Source organism: Mauremys reevesii, linkage group 2, assembly GCF_016161935.1.
Source record: "Mauremys reevesii isolate NIE-2019 linkage group 2, ASM1616193v1, whole genome shotgun sequence".
NCBI classification, from domain to species: Eukaryota; Metazoa; Chordata; order Testudines; family Geoemydidae; genus Mauremys; species Mauremys reevesii.
Genome location: NC_052624.1, coordinates 249,815,215 through 249,835,896, shown reverse-complemented (window position 1 = coordinate 249,835,896; position 20,682 = coordinate 249,815,215). Strand labels below are relative to the sequence as shown.

Genomic DNA, 20,682 nt, shown 5'->3' with positions numbered 1-20,682 from the left:
AGTGATCCTCACTAACTTTCTCTAGTAAATAAAGTACTGTAAAGACAGCTGCTTCTATGTTTTTGTTACTTCCAAATGAGTAGTTTAACGATAAAGATTCAAAGATTCAAAGCTGGACAAAACTCTAGATAGTTATAACAGAAATCAGAACAGATTAAAAATGAGGTTTTAGGATAACTGCATTACCACTGAAAAACCCTACAAGCCATAGGCAACAATTTTTAGATGACTAAGATTAGTTCTTAGTGAACTGAGGGCCCTTGTTATGAAGTGATGTATTCAATCAGGTCCTGATCCTACAAGGAACATGAACAGTTATTAACTTTAAGCATGTGATTAGTCCTATGGATTTCAAAGAGACTGTTTAAGTCCTTAAAGTTAAGTATGTAAGTTTTTTGCAGGATCAGGGCCTGAGCCATGTATCAGCTGTGGTTATTGTGTAAGACAAGTCACATAACTACATTTCAGTGTCCTGACTGTTAGACCATTTGCATGTTTTTGTTGTTATACTACCAGTCCCTCCTCAGTACCAAGTGAAGAGTAGTTATTCTAGGCTCATAATAAGTGAAATAAAATTTTCTCTTGGCATGCACAAACACAGGAAGAAGGAAATTAAATAAAGGAAATCAGTAAAATGATCCACTGGCTAAATACCACTTGCATTTGAGGAAAGCTAGACTAATGAACAAATTGCCTTTCTGGTCATAAATCCACGTGTGTCAGTTGTGCTGTTTGCTCACTGGTTGGTTAGCTCAAAAAACCCCCAAAGCTACTTTTGCTAACTACTCTATGTGATGGTACCTCCCATAAGGCTTTATGGAAATATGCTTAGAATGTGTTTTATGCTACATATGCCACGTAACATATTTCCGTAAAGGTTATGATCTACTGAATGTATTAATCCTATTTGTATGCATGTATCATTTTTGCATTCGAAGTTATGAATGTTATGAATGTTGGCTGTGTACTGGCTTGATTTCTAAATAACCTTAGTAGAGCATTTGGTCAGTTCCTGGAGAAAGGAACGTTGAAGTTAAGTACCTAATCAAGAGACACTTAAAGGACACCTGTTGGTATGCATACTTCCACCTTTTCATGTTCTCTGTATGTATAAATATCTCCTGTCTGTGTGTTCCATTCTATGCATCCGAAGAAGTGAGCTTTAGCTCACGAAAGCTCATGCTACAATAAATTTGTTAGTCTTAACCTGTCATTAAAGGACAATGGATCTTGGAATGCTCCAATCCACATGAGAAGTCTACTTGAGGACGTTCAAGGTAGCATGTAAACAATGGATGCTACCTTTAAAAACTGTGAGTCATGCATGGACATGTGACTTGCCCAGGTGACTCCTAAACTCCATCTTGGAGCTGGACTTTGCATAGGAGTGGGGGGGGGGGGTCTCCACCCACAAGAGAAAGTCTATTTAAACCCCTGGTAGACCCCCTCCATTTTGTCTTCAGCTGGCTAAAGAGAGAGCATCTCCACCCCCCAGGATTCTTGGAAGAAACTGGAACAAAGAGCAGAGACTGCAAGGGATGTGAGTGATTGCTGGACCCAGGCTAAAAGGAGATTAGCCTGCAAAAGGGAGTATTCTGGAACTGGTGAGGCTCTTATCTGTATTCAGTTTGATTAGACATAGATTTGCACATTTTATTTTATTTTGCTTGGTGACTTACTTTGTTCTGTCTGTTACTACTTGGAATCACTTAAATCCTACTTTCTGTATTTAATAAAATCACTTTTTACTTATTAATTGACCCAGAGTGTGTATTAATACCTGGGGGAGCAAACAGCCATGCATATCTCTCGATCAGCGTTATAGAGGGTGAACAATTCTATGAGTTTACCCTGTATAAGCTTTATACAGGGTAAAATGGATCTATTTGGGTTTAGACCCCATTGGGAGTTGGGCATCTGAGTGTTAAAGACAGGAACACTTCTGTTAGCTGCTTTCAGGTAAACCTGCAGCTTTGGGGCAAGTAATTCAGACCCTGGGTCTGTGTTGGAGCAGACGGGTGTGTCTGGCTCAGGAAAACAGGGTGCCTGGAGTCCTGAGCTGGCAGGGAAAGCAGGGGTAGAAGTAGTCTTGGCACATCAGGTGGCAGCTCCCAAGGGGGTTTCTGTGATCCAACCCGTCACATTCTAATCTATGTACTTTTTAATGGTGTATAACACACCTAGACAGGCTCACCGGGAAAAGATATTTTGGTGAAAAATTGGTAAAAAAATTATCATTAGGTTATTTGCAATGATTTATGAAGCTCCTAACTACAGAAAATATTTATAAAATTATCAGCCAGTTACACAAGCATGAACAAAATTAAAGGCTTTTAGATCCTTTATTACAATTGAAATATGTAGGGTCTTTTAACATACTGCCTTATTTGCATATATATTTCTTTAATTTCATGACAATGCAACCTCAGTGGGCAACACTTGGCAAAGCCTATATTACCTCTCTGAATCCTTTCTATTATATGGCCACACAGGCTGGGGAGAGCTATTAATCCCATAGAACTCAGAGAGTATCTGATTCACAGTGCCACCTGTATGGGATTTAGTAGCTATCTGTTTAATAAGTGCTGTTGAGATAGGAACTGCACACTCTGATGGATCATCCTCTTCCCTGTCAAATGAAAACAGAAACAGAAATCAATTGCAGCACTAGGTTGTCCAAACTATGGCTAACATTTTCTTTAGTGCAGCATTATGAGTGCACTCTGAAACCTGAATGATCTCATACAAAACCAAGATTAAAGTGACCAGACATATAACAGAAAATGGACTCCCAAAACGTGGTAGAATATGGCATCACAGGAGATGGTAGGAACTTTTTTTTATCAAAATGCCAAAACTTGCGCACTTATTTGTATGCTCAACATAAACAGATATGGGTGCACTAAGAGGAACTGCACAATTTACAATATTCCATCATATCATTTTCAGCAGCCCATGCAATTATCTGTTCTATACATGCAATGCAAGGGAATATTCTTGGAAGTAGTGCACTGAAAGTTAAATGACAAATGATGACGACTCCTTTATTGTAGGCATTTTCAGGAAAATGCACAAGTTATACCTGGCTTGAAATGTCAAGTGATGGGTAAGATCAGGCTCTATATTTTGCAATGATTTCTCCTGCCCTTTTCCTGGAATCATTTGTGTTTCACTCAATCCCAGACTTCTTTTCTCCAAATGTATGATAATTGGATCTGGAAGATGACTCCTCATGATAAAAAGAGGGCTGAAAACAATCTACAAAGAAAAACAAAAGCAAAACTGAAAACAAATAAAAAAAACACACTAACAATGTTAATTCTATTCCAGCTGCTGAAACAAGCTGTTAATAAATCTTTGCTCTGGGTCATTCTGACCTTCATTTATTTCAGAACATGAAAAGGTCACAGAGCCATACAGAATTTGGAGAATGGTGAATGCACTCACTAGTCGTTGTTGTACTTGAGTGTTGGGTTCTGTTGTCAAAACTGTGCACCACACATAAGTAATTGAACTGTTTGAAGATGGCACCTGCACACAGAGAGATGAATAAACAGCATTAAGTAAGATTATTTTCAGCTTATAAAGCTGAACATCTGACCACATCAGTTAGAACTCTGAGTTACTGTAAGTCAGAAAGTAGAGAAGAGAACACTTCACCACTTAGAGTAACATTGCTCGCTCTCTTTCATTAAATTTACATAGGATCTTAAACATGTGACATATTTAAGGTATGTAATACCATATATTTTTACTCTAATGGGGTCTAATAGGACTAATATAATTAAGGATGCAATCAGAAGTTCCCCTATCAGCTATCTGCTACTGATGAGAAGAGGGAAGGTAGTTTAGACCAGAAGGAAGTGCCATTCCAATGAATGTACATGGATAATCAGGCTGTGAGGTTTCCACCAGGTACTCTAAGCTGGAATTTGCAAAGGAGTCTGGGAGTTTTAGGTGGAAGTTTTTAAATGCTATACTCAAACATCTATTTATCTTCATACCTGAATGACTGTGCTATATTCTGTGTGTTTGTAACTGAGACATACATCTCTTGACCAGTCTTCATCTCCTTTAGCTTTCACACTCAACTCGGTCAGCTCATCATTTTCTAGAACATAGGAAGGCAGCTTTTGTGTGGCTGCAAGGCAGTCAAAATGTTCTTTAACAACCGCCTGCCCATCTTGACCAATGTAGTGCTGAACCACTTTCAATTCGATGCTGTCAGCCAGATAACTACAGACCATCTGTCTTCCACAGATTATGATCTAAAACATAAAAATAGACAACCGCTGCATTACCAATTTCTGAAAAGAAAACTCAAAGGGTGTCACTGTGGTATTAAATTTAAGATACAAGATTCTTCAAATACCTTAGAACTGTATTGTTCTTAAATTGCTCTTGAGTAATTTTACAAGAACAATCTACAGTGGAAAAAACCCCAAGCAATGTTTTGTTTCTGAGAGTTGCTGAAAATGATGGAGAGTGAGCTCTTTAGATACTCCAGCAGTGCGTTGATTTATAAAGAAGAATATTCTTCTAACTAGCCAAATGCATTGATAATTCCAGAGAAACATAATTATTAAGATACCCCAAACAATGCTAAAATAACATATGGATTTGATGTAAATGGATATCATGCAAAAAATTCAGGTAAGGACCTGTATGGTGTTAGTGTCCTCAACTCCTATCGAGCACTTTAAAGGATTGCACTCTGTGGCTGTAGTTATGTCTTTGCCTTCCCCTGATGTCCCTATATATTGTAGTTCTCTTGGCATATGGTGTCGTCACTATGGATATTTTGAGTTGTAGCCAAAATGGCTTTTGAAGGGTTCCGCTGAAACCCCAAATCCTGGTCACTATCTAGGGTTCACTTTCTCAAAGGAGCAAGTCTCTGCAGTATGTTTACAGGTTTAAGCTTACCCTGCAATTAAACACCCATTTAAACATAAAAATAAAAAACAAAGCTTCAACCAGCTCTGAGGCCCTCCACACTATGTGTATTAAACATGTCTACCTAAAAATTGGCCAAACGAGTTGAGTTACTACTGTCCAAATCAGATGAATCACTATTGAGTAACACAAGGTGCTCTCCTATGTCTGTGGACTGAATGTGTTATGTCCACCATATGCCCTGGCTTCTGCCAATTGAGGCACAACTATTACAATATTATTACAGATATATTAATATGTTATAGTAGAAAATCTGTACAGTAGCTCATTGTGTGGCTATGCCAGAAGGAGAACAGGAGTCAGTGGATGTGGTTTAATTAGGCTGCAACTTTATTCCTAAATGTTCGGGAGTACCCAGCAGATAAAACTGTAGAGTGCAGGTAATTCCATAATCATTTATCTATTCCTGGGTGGCGGTGCTGCTGTCAGCTTTCCCCCTTTATCCATCCTGCTCCCCAGCCAGCCCGCTGCTGGGATCTAGCTGCATCCCCCTTGAATGAGGGGGAAAGGGGCCATAAAGGAGAAGGGGTTGTTTCCCTGCTGTACAAGTCACAGGAGCGCTGAATCCTTCCTCTTTCCGTTCCTTTAAAGAATACGTCCTCTGTATCCTTTACCAATCCATTTGAGCTGATCACTGTAACTCTTCCCCACAGAGTACCTGCACTGGACATCCTGCTACGCTTATCTAAAGAGTTGTGCCATCATAGCTTAACCCCCATTTTATTTTTTGCCCCAACTGAGCTTTAGGTGAGGAAGGCAAAAAACCCACCTGACCTTGGCCAATTTGGTGGTGACGGAAAAAATTCATTCCCAGCCCACCGAGAAAGGAGTGACTAGTGTAATGCCCACAGCAGATCATGACTAAATCTAGTATTTTAACTACTTTTGTGGGTGAGAGGGTAGGTGCTGCTCTGCCTGGTCCAGGACAGGGGAAGAGGGGGAAATGGGTCAGTATCCCCAGGCTGACCTGGTATGAAGCTGCCATAGCAAGTAACTCTTTGGCTCTCTGGCCCTTAAAGGGACACCATACCTTTTGAAATTTTAATTTGGTCATTTCTTTTCCCCCTCTTTTTCAATAACCTAAGGGCCTGAGGCACACTACTGAATAAAAACATAAATAACGTCTTTTTAAAAAACAAAACACATTCCTATTTTTCAAGAGTACAAAAATGTGCCAGAAACTGTATAACTTTGCATTGTTAGAAATTATACCCCAGGCAAAAGGATGTTTTACAAAATGTGTAAAAAATGTGCTGAGGACTAAGATTTTGTGTGCCAAGATTCATACCAGAGTGAATTCTTACAGCAGAGTTGTATTAACTCCTGAAATAATCTCTATAATGTAAGTCCTGCTAGTCTCATTAAATATTATGGCATTAGTGAGCACCACTACAATTACAAGGAAATATTATAATTTAAAAATGGATTATTCATTATTTATGTAAAAAGCATAATCTAATTTACTCAGATTAAAAATGGTTCCCCTATACTGTACATAAGAGCACTTACTTGTTTTTGCACTCCACTGAGCTGTTGAATCTTGATGATAAGTGATGCTGTCCTGCCTTTGTACTGAATGGTTCTGATAAAGGTCCCTGCATTGTCCACACTGAATGGCTCAGACCAGCGCCAGTTTCCCCAACCTTCAATGCAGATGTGTAACAGCTGGAGAGGAAACAATAATTCCTTCAATGCAGAACTGCAAAAAAAGGCTTGCACTAGATATGAGTTCCAATATTGGGAAATGTTTCTATCCATAAAACTTAAAAATGCCAAGCAGATATTTTCATTGAAATCTGTATAACACCCATTTTTCAGAATTGCTGACTGCACAAAGAATAATGTAACACTCTGAATGATTATATTACAGTATTTCCACAATAAATTTCCATACTGTCTACTGCAAATAATTTACGCTCTTGAACGGTAAAGATCTAGCACTACACTTGTTAAGAAGAGGCCCTGCACACTATAGGTCAGGCCAAGGAAAATAAGAGAGTTCCTTTACTGCTCTGGAAATCCACTCTCTTTACGGTTAGCAGGTAATTCAGATACAAGCCATTTAAAAAAAATCTTTAAGCTGTCATTCATGAATACAAACCCCTTACCCCACCCAAAAATCCTCCAAACCAATCCATCTGGGGAGGGGGGGTGGCTCACTTGTGCTCATAAGTATATCAAATGTATCAGTATTTAAATATGTTGCTTAGAAATGGGGAACATCTCATTTGAATCAAAGTGGTGACAAGGGGCTTTTGCAGGCATAATTATACCATTATAATTATATAGTTATACCAGTATCAGTCCCCGTGTAGTCACTCTTATTCTGGAATAGGAATGCCTTTTTCTGGTTAGCTTAAACCGTTTCTAAGACAACGTAGGGCTTGTCTACCTGGTACATCACTATGCACTATATGGGTGTAAATTCTAGTGCACACAAGCATGTTGTGTACTAACTCTCTACATGGACCTTGCTGGAACGCACTCAAAGTTCCCTAGAGCACATCGACATAGTATTATTTGAAGCAGGATTACATGAACGTACACTAAGGAACTTTTAGTGTGAACAAGCAGGTCCTCACAGAGAGTTAGTACAAGACATGCTTGTGTATACTAGAATTTATACCTCAGCTGGTGCACACTAATGCACTCTAAAGACATGCCCTCAGTATTTCATCATTCAAAAAGTCTTTCAACACAGTATGTATCTATCCCTATTCCATGGGAATTCTGTGAGCCAAAGTCCTCAGCTAATGAAAATCGATACAGTTCTTTTTAAGTCAATAAAGTTACATCAGTTTACTCCTGCTGAGGAGCTGGCCATTTAGCTTTATATAGATGATTCATGGCTGTGCAAAGTTAAGAATGTGAGTTTACATATACACAATTAAAGCAATAAGTATTTCTTTGCAGAGGGCCAGCATACAGTCTAAGCACCCACTTAAGCCCTTAAAATAGTTGTGCAAAGGCTTTATGAAAACTCTCTGTGCAAGGCTGAATTGCACTCTGTATTTGGGCATCTGCGGCCAGAAGTCAATGAGAATTCTGTCATTAATTAATTGGAAGCAGGAGCAGGCCCATAGTATAATTACTTGCACCAATGAAAAATAAAAGCTGTAAATATTATCTCCTGACATGTTTAAAAAACAATTGAAAAAGGGAGATTGTGAAGTCTATAGGTCAGGATTGTTGGCTGAGTGATTGTTCAGATATTCTTTTGCAGTGTCTTAGGACTGCTTTCTACTTTGACCTTTAGGAAGCAGCCACAGTAACCGCCTTCTAAGACTTTACAACTCAGTAGCCTTTTCATAATTTGTGGTGTCCTCAGCACAAGATTACACACAAAACAAAAACAAAAACAAAAACATCCATACAGTGAGTGGCTTCTGAATTACTCAAGAAATGACTGCTGCATTCCCATTCAAATTACTTCACCTTAGAAGAAGGCTTAATGACTTAAAAAAAAAAAAGTACCTTGAGGCAAAGTGTACTCCATGACATAAAAGCTCCTGGTAGCTTTGATATTTAAATATTAGTTACAGAAAAAGAAAAACAATTGTAGTGGCTGGAACCATTTCAGTTTCTTACAGAAGCAGCTGGGCATATAAAAACTAAAAGAAACAAGTAAGCTGTTTACTTTGGAGAGACTAGTAGCTGGAAATGATAAAAAAATAATGAAAAAAGGTACTAAAGACTCAGTCCCAGTTAGAATATACTCAAAATACATGCCAAATACAGATGCCAGACATAAAGATGTAATTAATAATTAGCATTTGCTTATAACCCCAACTTTAAGAGGACTCCTGTCCTGTATAGGTAACTTGTTCACTAACTGAACGTCACCAAGGAATATGCTGTCAGTTGTCATTTAGCAGTCATTAGTTCACAGAATGTTGACTTAGTAATTTTCTGTGTATCACAAAGATTTATGTGCATTTGATTCTATGGTTCAGAAAAAAAAGATTAAGAAAAGTGAGGAACAGACTGGTGTATTATCCTTCTAATTACATAGTAACTTTTCCTCAAGCCAAATCACTCATATATTTGTGAATACTACCAAGAGACATGGAATAACCCAGGTATCTTATTTTAATTTTTACCTAATATACCTGTCTTCATGACTTAATAATACTAGTAGTCTGTATTATATGTCTGTCTACTTTTAAAACCTTGTTCATGAGGTTCTTTGAAAAGCAAGATCTGGAATCATTTTCAAAACATGAAGGCCTCTAGTGCTATGTATGTAAAAAGATGGAAATGGAGACTGACGTAATTTTGGAAAATCAAGTAATCAGGAATAAACATTATCTTAGCATAAGCCAATATCAGAAAGGATGTTTAATTAGACACTTAGTACATGCTCTGTCCTAATCGTAATAAACTGAACTAAAGGTGCATTGGCAGAATAATTACCAGACAACTCCCTTCACCCACCAAGATATAAGCAAATGCTAAGTGTACTTTGGCAATTCTGTTTAAGAACAAAGGGGTTTATAAAAGCAGATAGAGAAGTAGCAGAGAGATATTCTGAGAAAAGAGGTGTTGCTACTAAAAGGGAAAAGAAGTGTCAGCAGGAACAGGATGACCAGAGTTCAAAGATGTTTTGACCAAAGTAATCCTTCTGTAATTCAAAGTTTAGAGCCAATCTAAAATACTTTGTTGTATTTATTCAAATGTGCATGAACTTATCATCCTTTTGACGTCTGTGCTTTTTCTCTACTATCTAATATGTTGATAAATACTGTTTTTCGCTTAGACTGACCTGTACTGGGGTATTGGACTATTAATTTTGTAGCCATTACTGGCTGCTGCTTCAGAAACAAATGAAACTGATACTGGGGAGGCAGAGTAAGCTGTTTGTGCTAGGTAAGTGGCATAGAGAAGGCTGCATTCGCCGTCCAAATCAGTGCCACAGAAGGGCAAATGAGAGTCGTCATGGGCATAAAGAAAGCCAAATAACGTAAGGGCACAAATTGGACATTCCATTTGAACTGAACTCTTAATTGTGATGGTAAAATTTCTAAAGAGACTGAATGAACCCATAAAATACACTAAACGAGAGTTGGACAATATCACTTGACAAGAGTAGAAATACCATTATCCTCTTTTTTGGAATGGTTTCTGCTCTGGTCTTTTTAATGAGAATTAGAAAATGTTCTTAAAATATTAGATGTTATTGGGTAAAACAGTCATATATCAGTAGGTTGATCAGCACTACTGCAAAGTTCAGAAATCTTTTTGAGCACAACACGTTATCTCATCACAACATTAAACAAAACAATGGATCAAATAAACCAAAGAGCTGAAAAGTCAGAGACTAGAAATTTTGAAGACCATTTATAACATCTTTTTGCTTCCTGACCTCTTTCTGCGTCTTTCCCCTCCTTTTCCTTATCCACTTCCACTTATCCATTTCTGCCCTCCTGCTGCTCAGGCTATTGGGACTGTCCTCCTTCCTCTAATGCTTTCCTAAGGGCTTTTCTCCCCGTCTCCTCAGAGCTTTCCTTCCTTCCCTTCTCCTTTGATCAAGGATAAGGCTCAAAAGGAGTTTCTAACTACCCATATTTATTCAAAAATAAACATAAAAGCAGCAATGAGATTGTTGCAGTTATCGCAGCATTACACTTCTATCTATCTATCTCGGGGAAGGTTTTTGCTTCTGTCTTGTTGGCCAAAGCCATTGATATCTTAAGGAACAAAAGAAGACCACAACAAACTGGCGTCACTTCTGGCTGTTCAATGATGGAGCTAATTTTCAGAGCGTGCCAGTTTATCGAGAATTCAGAAGAATTCAAGTGCTCCATTCACATTACATTTGTGGATATCAAGGCCATGTCTGACTGTTGAAACGGAGTCATTTTGTCTGATCTTGAAACTTGCTGGCCTCCCCAACAAGCTCTTTAGAATGTTATTTCTTTTATATGACTACTCCTCAAGCAACTTTCTTGTAAATGGGAAAATAACTGCCTTCTTTCAAATCAGATTAGGCATTAACAAGCATGTGTTGCCGCCCCCGAACTCCTCAGTGTTGTCAGAGACAATAATAAACACATTCTAGGCATTCATTTTGATTATAACAACCTTACCAATGTCAATTTTACTGACAACATAGAGCTAGTCGTTGAATCAATGGACGAGCTGGTTGTGGCTTTTAAAGCCCTGAACAGCTCAATGGCAGAAGTTGGCCTGAAAATTAATTGGGGCAAAAGCACAATTCTTCTTGTTGTCAATTTTGAACATGCTGCAGGCTTTGCCATCTTAGTGGGTAACCACCCAATCAAGCTTGTCAGTTATTTCACCTCAGTTCTTTTGGCGAGAAAGAACTTGAAGCTCACATGGCAAAAATATCATCAATAATAGGGTGCCTCATCAAGAAAGTGTTAAATAGATAAATAGAGAGATGAAGCTCAGGATACATAATGCTTCAGTGGTCAATATCTGATCTCTGGAAATGAAACATGGCCCCTTACTCTCAAGGCTGAAAAGAAATTGAACACCATTCAGATGAAGTATCTCTGAGTAATCAAAAACATCAAATGGTACAAATTCAAGTCAAATGAATACATCAGTTTCCTAACTGAACAGGTCCCACCCTCTCAAACAGTCACCCGTTTTAAGGTGGTCTGGTCATCTGCTCTGAACACCTACCAACTTCCCTACAAGAATCATCTTTGGCTTTGACCCAATGACAGCAGGATGGAAAAGACCACATGGAAGACACAAAACAAGATGGTCTGATGGCATCAACAGACACCTGCCCCTCACAAACATTCTATCATGTAACATGTCAGATTTGTCTCAAGATAGAAAATCAAGGAGGCACATAATGTGTTCGGTGGCCTCTATGCAGTCCAAGAGACCATGTGAGAACTACTCCTATTTACTGCCCCTTTGTCATCTCTGGACTTCCTATCTTTACCACTTTTCTGCTCAGAGGTTTCTTACAACCCCCCATCCCCTCATTTTCGCTCCACCGCCTCTTCTGTCTCAATTTGCTAAGGGTTTTCAGCCAGTAATGAGGGAGATGGGTGAGATTTAGATAAATAAAGCAGTCACATGACAAGGTGTAGAGACCAAGGAAAAGGATGAGAAACATGGCTAAGGAAGGGGTATTGCTGAAGCAGCTTTGCCCAGCCAGCATGTTCTAGATTGCAAGTAGGTATAATTTAATGCTTGTAACCTAGAGATTGTAAACTAGATTTTTGCATAGCTTGTAGATGTGGTCAAGTTTATTCTGTTTCAGTTTATTTGAATATTTTCTCTATTTTCTAGCTTAAATAACTAAACTTGCTTTTGAACGATAATTTGACTTATGAGCCATTAGCTGGGATACTTATTGTGAGTCAATCCCAATGGGTAGTAAATGAATTTTTGACCCCTTGTGAGCTGCACAAGGGAAGTAATGACTTGGTCAGTGGCATGGGAAAAGGTGTAAATTCCAAGAGGTGTTGCTGATAAAATAAAAGTTGTGGTCCCACAGAAACAGGTGAAAAGTGTAAAGACCAAGAGGAGAGCTGGGTTCTAGGGACCTGAAGTAAAAATAATATTTCTGATTGAAAAACTAAAACTGAAGGAAGGTAAAATGTAAGGAGTGAATCAAATGCTGCAGCAACAGTAGAATTTCTAACATAAGAACATAAGAACTACCATACTGATACAGATGAATGGTCCATCTAGCCCAGTATTCTGTCTTCTGATAGAGACCAGTGCCAGGTGCTTCAGAGGGAATGAAAAGAAAAGATAATCATCAAGCGATCCATCCCTTGTCACCCATTCCCAGATTCTGGCAAACAGAGACTAGGGACACTTTAGAGAATGGTTTTGCATCTCTGCCCATCCTGGCTAATAGCCATTGATGGACCTATCCTCCATGAACTTATCTAGTTCTTTTTTGAACCCTGTTATAGACTTGGCCTTCACAACATCCTCTGGCAAAGAATTCCACAGGTTGGCTGTACGTTGTGTGAAGAAATACTTCCTTTTGTTTCTTTCAAACCTGCTGCCTATTAATTTCATTTGGTGATCCCCTAGTTCTTGTGTTATGAGAAGGCGTAAATGACACTTCCTTATTTACTTTCTCCGAATTAGTCACAATTTTATAGACCTCTATCATATTTCCCCTTAGTCGTCTCTTTTCCAAGCTGAAAAGTCCCAATCTTATACATCTCTCCTCATACGGATGCTGTTCCATACCCCTAATCATTTTTGTTGCTCTTTTCTGTATATTTTTCAATTTCAATATATCTTTTTTAAGATGGGGCAACCAGATCTGCATGCAGTATTCAAGATGTGGGAGTACCATGGATTTACATAGAGGGAATATGATATTTTCTGTTTTATTTATCCCTTTCCTATTGGTTCCTAACATTCTGTCAAGATTTTTGACTGCCGTTGCACACTGAGTAGATATTTTAAAGTAACTATCTACAATGACTTCACAATCTCTTTCTTGAGTGGTATCACCTAATTTAGAACCCGTCATTTTTTATGTATAGTTGGGATTATTTTTTTCCAGTGTGCATTACATCAGAAATGCAGATTGACTGTTTTTTTCTTTCTTTATGGATCCCACAACACAGCAACAGTTTCTTGCTAGCATCACTAGTGCTGCAAATTACTCTGACAGAGGTGAGGAGAATGGGACCATGGACCCATCCCCTTCAAGCTGGCCACTGGAGTATAGGCTGAACTGTCCTTAGTGTTGGCTCAGCAGGCACACTCCTCCTGTGCACCAGAGAGCTCCAGGAGGCATTGTTTGGCTCCACACAGCTTGTGCCTAATAGGCTCAATCTAACCCCACATTTCTAGATTAGAAAAGTGTTAAGAACAAGAAACATGAACAAAATTATGATGAGCCATACATTTCTTGGGTAATAAAAATCGTTATCTGTCCAAGATATTATCTGGAAAGTAAATTAAATATAATCCAGTTAAATCATTAATTTGGAATGTGGAATCCCAAGTGGAATTGACAATACATTTCACACTACTTAAATAGTGTAAAAATAAAATAAAGCTTTATTTTTCCTGCTGTTGTTCTGTAAATGGTCTGGGGAGGATTAAGTTAAGTACCAAAGGTTGTTCAGAGAATCTGTAACATCCCTAAGCAATTAAACAGGAAAATTTCCAGATAGTGACTGATGTTTGAAGTCACAGTTTCTATATGTTTGAACCCACAGAGTACTGTATATCCTCTTAGACTTTATGGGACATAACCTAGTACCTGAAAGAATAGCAACTTGGAAATAAGTAATGATGAATTATTATCTTGTTGGAGAAGCATAAGTTACATTTTGGCTTCATTTTTTTTCTTCGGGGAAAGAGGAGGAGGTTCTTAATAGAACTTTCCAAATCTACAAATACCTTTTAAAAAAAGTCATTTATAAAGTTACAGCTCAAGGTCTGTTTTGTGAACACACTATCTAAAGAAGGAAGAAGAAAAGAAACTTTATATTTATTCCAGTATTAAACTGAAAGTGTTACTAAAATTTGTGTAGATAGGTACAATACTTTATATGATATATTCACTGAAACATCATGCAAACCATGTGAATACCAAACCAAAATTATATAGTAATAGTCATTTAAATTATATATAGTTCATTTAGAAATATTAAACTACAATATTTTAATGAAAAATATACACATATTACCAATAATCAAAGGCCTGACTGTTCTCTCCTTGAAGTCAATGGCAAAATATGCATTGATTTCAGTGATCATGTGATCAAGTCCTTAAATGCAGACTGCATCAGTTCAACCTTATGGTTGATATTATAAATGCATACAAGAAAATAAATTCAAAGTTGTAGTTCTTATTTATCAACATTTGAAAGTATTCTAGAACTACATAAACTGCTAAACTGCATAGTAATTCAGGTTCAAGACATAATGTTCCTGTACAGATCAACAGAATATGAGATCCATCCCTACCTACGATGGTTCATATCATGGTTCTTGATTGCCTGGTTTACTGTAACCTCCTTGTTTTTCATAGGTGTTAAAGGCAGAAGGGAACATTATGACCATTTAGTCTGACCAGTTGCATAACATAGATCATAGAACTTCAACCCCATAATTCCTGCATCAGTCCCATAACTTCTGGTTGAACTAGACCATGTAATCTTTTAGAATGACATTCAATGTTAATTTAAAGACATCAAAATGAGGGCCAACCCGTCACTTCCCAAGGTAAGCTGCTCCAACGTTAATCACGCTCACTGTTAAAAATATGTGCCTTGTTTCCAGTTTAGAACTTATCTAGCTTCAAGTTTTAGCCACTGGATCTTAATATGCCTTTGTTTGCTAACTTGTAGAACCCCTACTACCAGAAATCTCCCCGTGTAAGTACTTACAGATTATTTAGCCATCTTGATACTCAGCTCATCCTTTCTTCAACATGTACTTCATGTTGCAGCTAAAAACAAAACAAAACAAAAAACCCCTTCCTTTCCTACAGCTGTGACCATGTCACCCCCTCCTAGAATCCCTCTCACTTACTCCCCATCTCTTCCACATCAAGCTCTTCTTTCTCACTTTCAGGGTGCTGCAAAATTACACCTACACCTCAGTCTATTTCTGTCTACTCCTAGTCTCATACCCTATTCTCTGCACCCTCTGCTTGCCTTGTTGCTCCTCCTTGTCTTCTTCCATCACTCAAACCTTCATATCCTTTTTCATGCTGCTCCTTATGCCTGGAAAAAAACATCCTCTTTCAGCACACCAAGTATCCCCCTTCTCTACTTCAAAGCCTTTCTCAAAACCCACTTTCTTTAGCTAGCTTTACACCCCGCCCTCTTCTCTTGTGCTACCTATTCCTTACTCTGTGCCCTACCTTATTCTCAAATTTAAATAACAATAATACATCAGTAATTACAGCTTCAGACGCAACACAATGTTAATCAACATTTTCATTTTTATAGAACTTGCCTCATCCTCAGTGGTGAGCTGGAGCCAGTTCCCACTGGTTCACAAGAACCGATTGTTAAATTTAGAAGCCTGTGTAGAACCGGCTGTTAAAGGGGCGGGCGGGTGGGCAAACAACTCCAGTCCGCAGGCTACATCCGGCCCGCGGGACCGTCCTGTCTCTGGCCCATTTGAGCTCCCAGCTGGGGAGGCTCCCCCGGCCCCTCCCCTGCTTCTCCCTTCCCCTCGCAGAGCCACAGCATGCCAAGCCGCCGGCGCCAGCGCTCTGGGCAGCTCTGCAGCTCCTGCCGCTTTGAGCGGCAAGGTAAGGGGTGGGGGCTGCGAGCTCCAGTGGGCCGTGTGGCATCCTTACACGCTGCCCTGAGCAGCATGGTAAAGGGGCCAGGCTGGGGCTGGGAGGAGGGGTTGGATAAGGCAGGGGCTGGTCAGGGAGCGGTTGGAGGAGGGGGCGGTTGGAGGGGGCTGTCAGGGGATGGGGATCGGAGGGGTTTGGGTAGGCATGAGTTCCAGGTGTCTGTCGGGGTGGTGTTGGATGGAGTCGGGGGAGTCAGGGGACAGGGAGTGGGGCGAGTTGGGTAGGGGTGGGGAGGGGTCCTGGGGGCAGTTAGGGTGGGGGTCTTGGGAGGGGGTAGTCAGGGGACAAGGAGTAGAGAGGGATTGATGGGTTGCTTGCGGCCCTTGTGGGTTCTGAGGGCGGCAGTCGAGGGCAGGACATGGGTGGGGGTCAGATGGGGGGATGGGACAGGCTGTTTTGGGAGGCACAGCTTTCCCTATCCAGCCCCCAATACAATTTTGCAACCCCGATGTGCAGGGCCAGCTTTAGGAAGTGCTGGCCTGATTCGAACAGTTTCGACGGGGCCCTGTCAGGAATGACAAAAAAAAACCCAAATAAAAAACCACGTGGGGCTTGTACCAGGCGGCGCTCCGAGTCTTCGGCAGCACTTTGGCGGCGGGTCCTTCACTCACTCCAGGTCTTTGATGGTACTGAAGGAACCGCTGCCCAATTGCTGCCAAAGACCTGGTAGGGACCCGGTTGTTAAGATTTTGGCAGCTCATCACTGCTCAACCTTCTCTGCCCCATCCTATGTCTGGTGTCATCATTTCCTTTGTTTGTTTAACTTAGCCTGAATGTGCAAACATTTATGCATACGAGCATTCCTAATGAACTGAATGGGACTGCCCATACGCGTAACTACTTATGTAAACTAGTGCTTGTAGGATCAGGGCTTTAGATGGGAAACTCTTTATGATAGAGACTCTCTTTCTCCCTTCTCCCCCAAAAATACAAATACCATATAAACTTATTGATCTCTTTCAAATAACAATCACCATTAATAATATGGGCAGGGGAGGCATGTGTCAGTCCCAGGACTGTTAAAGCTTAACATTATGGCATTACAGACAGACATCAAGAGGGACTGAGTGTGCTGTGTTTGGGATTGGCTCCATTTTGAAATGAGGAAGGAAAAGAAAAATAGAGATATACTTAGCTAAACCGAACTATGGCTTACGAAAGGTGAAAAACATATGGGGCATGTTCTGATCTCTATCACACTAATAAAACACTGAATTAATTCTACTGAATTCAATGGAGTTTTATTAGATTTGAACCAGTGTAACTAACATTAAAATCCAGTCCGTTGTCTTTAGCAGTAGATTCATAATATGGAAAGTTATTAAGAGGAGTGTTAAGTATTAAAAATAAATGGTTAAAGCTAAGTTGATAATAAAAAACTGATACTAAGGATAGGCAACCTGGCCCAAACTTCAAATTATGCCAGAAATTTGGAAAAAATCCCTTTCTTCACATTAATTTAGCATGGGCCCCCACTGAAGTTTGCTTTTTAAATTTTGGCTGAACTCAAACAGTCAGTGTCCCCTTGCCTTGCGCAGTGATGGGAAAGAGTATGTTATAGACAGTTTTGGGTGATTACTTGCAAACAAATAGTTTTCAGGGAAGCAATTCAGGGAATCTAATGTAACCACATGGGTTTTACACTTGTGAAAGCAGTGAGTTCCTTGGTCAGTCTACTGTCTTGCAAGACAAAATTCCATAACTATGAGCCAGCTGCTGAGAAGAACCTATCACCCGTGCTTATGATAAATACCATATGCTCCAGTATTCCTAAGGAACACGGCTGTCTTGGAGACAAATGGGGCTTCTGAGATAACTGGGGCCTATCCCAGTACTGGGCTTGAAGATCAAGATAAGGACCTTGAAGTAGATCCAGTGTAGCATGTAGAGCCACTGCAGAAATGTAGCGGCCCATCCCTTTTACTGACCCCTAACAGACCTCTTACTTTCACTAAAATCCACATCAGATCTAACAAGGTTTGGCAATCTTTGGTAGGATTTCTGACAGCTTCATAATACACAGCTTTTGTAAATGGAAATCATGCCTCATCAATCTATTAAATTCTCTGAGGGGGTCAGAAAGCATGTGGACAAGCGTGGTACAGTCGATACAGTGTACTTGGACTATCAGAAAGCCTTTGACTAAGTCCATCACCAAAAGCTCCTAAGCGAACTAAGCGGTTATGTGATAGGAGGGAAGGTCCTCTCATGGATTAGTAACCGGATAGGAAATAAAGGGTAGGAATAAATGTTCAGTTTTCACAATGTTGAGACATAAATAGCAGGGTCCCCCAAAGATCTGTGCTAGAACCTGTGCTGTTCAACATATTCATTCATAAACGATCTAGAAAAAGAGGTGAACAGTAAGGTGGCAAAATTTATAGTTGATACAAAATTACTCAAGACAATTAAGTCCAAAGCTGACTGCGAAGAGTTACAAAGGGATCTCACTAAAGTGGGTGACTGTAATGGGGTTCTCAGTTGGCCGAGGGGCCTAATGACTAGCATCCACTTGGTCGTAGGGGAGCCTGGGCCCACCCATTCCACCAGGCTCTGATCCAGGGCCCTAGGAAGGTTAGCAGTGTTCAGCCTCCAGGAGGGGCCCTTTGAGCTACCTTTAAAGGGTGACCAGGTGGCCGGGTTTCGACTGGAACACCTGGTTGAAAAGGGACCCTGGCGGCTCCGGTCAGGGCTGCCAACCAGACCATTAAAAGGCCAGGTAGCGGTGCTGCGCTGCTAAGGCAGGCTGGTCTCTACCTGTCCTGGCTGGCACCGTGCTGCACCCCGGAAGTAGCCAGCAGGTCCAGCTCCTAGGTGGGGGGTCAGGGGAAGGCACAGGGATCCATGTGCTGCCCCCATCCCAAGCACTGGCCCCGCGCTCCCATTGGCTGACGGGGTGGTGGTGCCTGCACGCGAGAGCAGCGAGCGGAGCCTCCTGCCCCCTCCCTTTCCCCCCGCCTATGAGCTGGACCTGCTTGTTGTTTGCTGTTTTTGGGGCGCACACAGAGCAGTGCCAGCATAGGCGCGGGAAGTAGGGGTGCAGGGGGTGCTTCCCGCGCCTATGCCCTGCTCCCAGCCCTCTGTCCCCCAAACCCTCTCCTCACCTGGGGTGGGGTTCTGGTCTCAGCTGCTGGCCGTGGGCCCTTCACTAGCCCCACCTCTGCTCCCAGGCTCCCACTCCCAGGGCCCGCCGGCCCCACGCCCAGGCCTCTGCTCCTGGGACCATGGCTGCTGGCCTCATGCCTGGGGCCCTACACCTGGCCCCGCACATGGGGTCCTGACTGCTGGCTCCTGCCCAGGGCTCTGCTCCTGGTCTCATACCCTCCCCTAGCTGTGGCCTCGGCCCCCTTACCCTTGTCAGTGTTCCCCCCTCCCAGAGACACAGCCCTGCTCCCAGCCTCAGGGCGTGGGGGGCAGACAGGGATAAGGGGGCTGGCTTTCAGCACTCCGACTACTAAAAATTTTCCAGCGCCACTGGGTGCCAGGACAGGCAGGCAGCCTGCCTTAGCCCCCCTGCAACACTGCTGACCGGGAGCCGCCTGAGGTAAGTCTGTGCCCCAACCTTGAGCCCCAACCCACTGCCCCAGCCCTTAGCCCCCCCCAAACTCAAAGACCCCTCCTGAACCCCAAACCCCTCATCCCTGGCCCCACCCCAGAGCCAGCACCCCCAGCGCAGAACCCTCACCCTCTCCCTCACTCCACCCCCATCCCCTGCCTCAACCCGCAGACCCCTCCCACACTTCAAATCCCTCAGACCCACCCCACAGCCTGTAGCCCCCTCCTGCATCCCAAATCCCTCATTCCCCAGCCCCACCCCAGAGTCTGCACCCTCAGATGGAGCCCTCACCCCTTCCCACACCCCAACTCTCTGCCCCAGCCCGGAGAAAAGATTACAAAAGATGACGACTAGGAAGGACATGATAGAGGTCTATAAAAGCATGACTGGTGTGGAGAAAGTGACTAAGGAAGTGTTATTTACCCCTTCTAATAATACAAGAACCAGGGTCACCCAATGAAATTAATAGCCAGCAGGTTTAAAACAAACAAAAGGAAGTGCTTCTTCACTCAAGACACAGTCACCCTGTGGAACTTGTTGCCATGGGGTGTCATGAAGGTCAAAAGTATAACTGGATTCAAAAAGGAGTTAGCTAAGTTCATTGAGGATAGGTCCATCAATAGCTATAATGGTCAGAGACACAACCCTGTGCTCCAAGTTCCATAAACCTCCAACTGCCAGAAGCTGGGACTGGATGAGAGGGGATGGACCACTCAAAATTACACTGTTCTGTTCATTCTCTGTGAAGCATTTGGCACTGGCCACTACCAGACGACAGAATACTGGGCTAGACTGGTCTGACCCAGTATGTCCGTTTTTATGAGTTCTGGACTTCCCCAAAGTCAGAGAGGAACAATACATTTGGGGATGCCTTGGACCCAAGAAAGGTCAA

General features: G+C 41.4%; 1 protein-coding gene across 13 annotated transcripts in view; it reads right to left on the bottom strand.

The window, feature by feature from the left end:
* The window catches only part of VPS13B (vacuolar protein sorting 13 homolog B), a 917,098-nt gene that overhangs the window by 49,681 nt on the left and 846,735 nt on the right, over window positions 1-20,682 (bottom strand). For 12 of the 13 annotated variants that reach the window (XM_039522053.1, XM_039522049.1, XM_039522043.1 and 9 more), the window contains 5 exons: window positions 6,463-6,618; window positions 4,005-4,268; window positions 3,448-3,531; window positions 3,083-3,258; window positions 2,459-2,629 (listed from right to left, as the gene is read on the bottom strand). In XM_039522053.1, the coding sequence (XP_039377987.1) occupies window positions 2,459-2,629; window positions 3,083-3,258; window positions 3,448-3,531; window positions 4,005-4,268; window positions 6,463-6,618 (851 nt within the window). Of the gene's footprint in view, window positions 1-2,458; window positions 2,630-3,082; window positions 3,259-3,447; window positions 3,532-4,004; window positions 4,269-6,462; window positions 6,619-20,682 lie in introns of those variants that run through there. The other variant, XR_005593500.1, reaches the window with a different exon arrangement.